At 43.4% G+C, this 2,500-nt stretch overlaps 1 protein-coding gene across 1 annotated transcript in view; it reads left to right on the top strand.

The window, feature by feature from the left end:
- LOC107676732 (voltage-dependent calcium channel gamma-2 subunit-like) overlaps positions 1-2,234 on the top strand; it is a 12,121-nt gene extending 9,887 nt beyond the window's left edge. Inside the window, exon 4 of the mRNA XM_016471392.1 lies at positions 1,267-2,234. Within this exon, the coding sequence (XP_016326878.1) occupies positions 1,267-1,781 (515 nt within the window). The 3' untranslated portion in view covers positions 1,782-2,234. The remainder of the gene's footprint in view (positions 1-1,266) is intronic.
- The last annotated feature ends 266 nt before the right edge of the window (positions 2,235-2,500 follow it).

Raw genomic sequence — 2,500 nt, 5'->3', positions numbered from 1 at the left:
CTGAAAACTAACAAGCGTAGGGTTCGAAAAAGTTAAAAAAACTATTTTTTGAAAAACTGCCTTTTCTGCACTATTTTTGTGTTACTAGACAAAAAACTGAACCATTATGAAATTCTAATAATGGTTATGTGTAAATGCATTCACTGGGAATCGAACCCATTACCGTGTGGATGCTAGCTCCATGATCTAGTGTTTGAGCTACAAGAATGCATAAAAACTTTTCAATCTTTTACTGCTTAAATTCACTCATGAGCACTGATGCTTGGCATCGATCAGACCTAATTTGTCTAGAAATAATGATGAAAATCTAAAAAAGTAATTTGGTCATTTTCAGCTCAATGCGAATGAAATCATAAAGTTAATAAGCTTTTTTTTCACATGCTGTACCTGAAGAACCTCAAAGTGGAAAACGTTTGTTAACCCTCTTGTGCACTTCGGTCATTTTGGACCAGAAAAACTTTACGTTTTGGTTTGGCACTTGCAATGTGAACACAAAAAAGAAAAAAAAGTTAAACGGTCCTGAAACAAATATTCACACTTGTACTGTTCGCAGTCAAAACTCTGGAAATGAACAGGAAGTGAATTTCATCTAGTGGAAACGTTTTGTACTGCACTCAAATAAAACCTTACTGAAAGCTCATTTTTAGAGATATCAACCTCAAAATTGGAACACAAGTTGTTTAGATCAGGGATGGCCAACGTCGCTCCTGGAGAGCCACAGTCCTGCAGAGTTTTGCTCCAACCTTGATTAAAACTCACCTGCCTTGTAGCTTTCTAGTAACCCTTAGTGCTTGATAGAGGCTTAGGGCCAGATTTACTAACAGCTTGCTCCAGCACAAACCCTCTTTTGGCGTACTGTTGAGATTTACTAAAGACGCGCAGTAAAAACAAAATTAGCACTGAAGAGACCTGGACACAGTCATATTTGCAGCTGATCTTATTGCATATGCATTTGTAGGAGTTTCCCTTTCAGATGCAAAATTTATGGGAGGAGAGCATTTATGATTTATTAAGGTTTGCGCTAGTCAATTTACTGGCATTTGCGACATTATTAACCGGCCAAAATAGCAAAGACGCTAATCTTGCACTGCTCTGTTGTCATTATGGAAATGATCCGGCTGCGTCTGTGTTCTTTAATTCGCACATTGTCAGCAGAACTTTATTTCTTCATTGCGCTCTCACGCTAATTTGCCTAAATCTATTTCTTCAGCTCTGATGTTGTACACACGTGTGATTGATGTTGTGTGTGTGTGTGTTGATCCTCAGGTCTGAGTAACATCATCGGGATAATCGTGTACATATCAGCCAACATGGGCGACCCGTCCAAGAGCGACTCGAAGAAGAACAGCTACTCGTACGGCTGGAGCTTTTACTTCAGCGCGCTGTCCTTCATCATGGCGGAGATGGTGGGCGTTCTGGCCGTTCACATGTTCATCGACCGGCACCGGGAGCTACGCGTGGCTCGCGCTCGGACCGGCGGAGGAGGAGACTATCTGCAGGGATCCGCCATCAGCAGAATCCCCAGCTACCGCTACCGTTACCGGCGCAGCTCGCGCTCCTCCAGCCGCTCCACCGAGCCCTCGCACTCGCACGACGCTTCACCCGTGGGACTCAAGGCGTTCGGAGCGCTGCCCTCCACCGATATCTCCATGTACGCGCTGAAGACTCCACACGGCACGCCACCGATGTACAACTCCGAGAGAGAGCCGGACTTCCTACAGGTGCACAACTGCATCCAGAAAGACTCCAAAGATGCCAATCGTCGCACCACACCTGTATGAGACTACAGGTGCGGTGTCTGTGCTGCCTCCTACAGGTGAGGAGGAGAATCACTCCACCCACAGACCCACTGACTGATTTCTAACACTAATGATGATGAGTTTACACATTGAAGTCCAAAATGGAAACGTGAAATGCATGTTTTTCGTATCTTCCATAAACTAACAAGTTTTCAACCACGTGATGAATCAGAGCTGATGACGATGGCGTTTGGACTGAAAGCTCTTTTCGTGGTGTTCATTTCATTTTGTTGCACATAAATACTGTGAACCTTTGTGGCCGCTGTGAGGCCAGGGAAAACAATCCCACAAACTGGCCGCGATTTATATGTCATTATAAACGTATTAATGATACATGACTATATATATATATATGAAAAGATACATACATAAATACATGAACATCTGTTAATAGACCTCACATAGACTTCTTGATTCAAGAAGACGCAAAAAACAAAAGGGCAAATCAGAAGTCAATAAAATCATCATGGATAATAAGAGCTGGATTCATGTCGACTCATTTGCATGTGTTCATTCAAACAATCCTGAAAAACTCTTAAGGTGCTAGACTAGACCAGATAAGACCAACAAACCTCCTCAGGCCGGTTTTTCAGCAGCATCACAGACATCACAAGATCTCACTCCCTCTGCTGGCCGTGAGACGAACACACAGCATGACAGTGTGTGTGTGTGTGTGTGTGTGTGTGTGTGTGAGTGAGTGC

Source organism: Sinocyclocheilus anshuiensis, unplaced genomic scaffold (assembly GCF_001515605.1).
Source record: "Sinocyclocheilus anshuiensis isolate Anshui unplaced genomic scaffold, SAMN03320099.WGS_v1.1 scaffold3329, whole genome shotgun sequence".
Classification (NCBI taxonomy): Eukaryota; Metazoa; Chordata; class Actinopteri; order Cypriniformes; family Cyprinidae; genus Sinocyclocheilus; species Sinocyclocheilus anshuiensis.
This window is presented reverse-complemented; position numbering and strand designations above follow the sequence as displayed.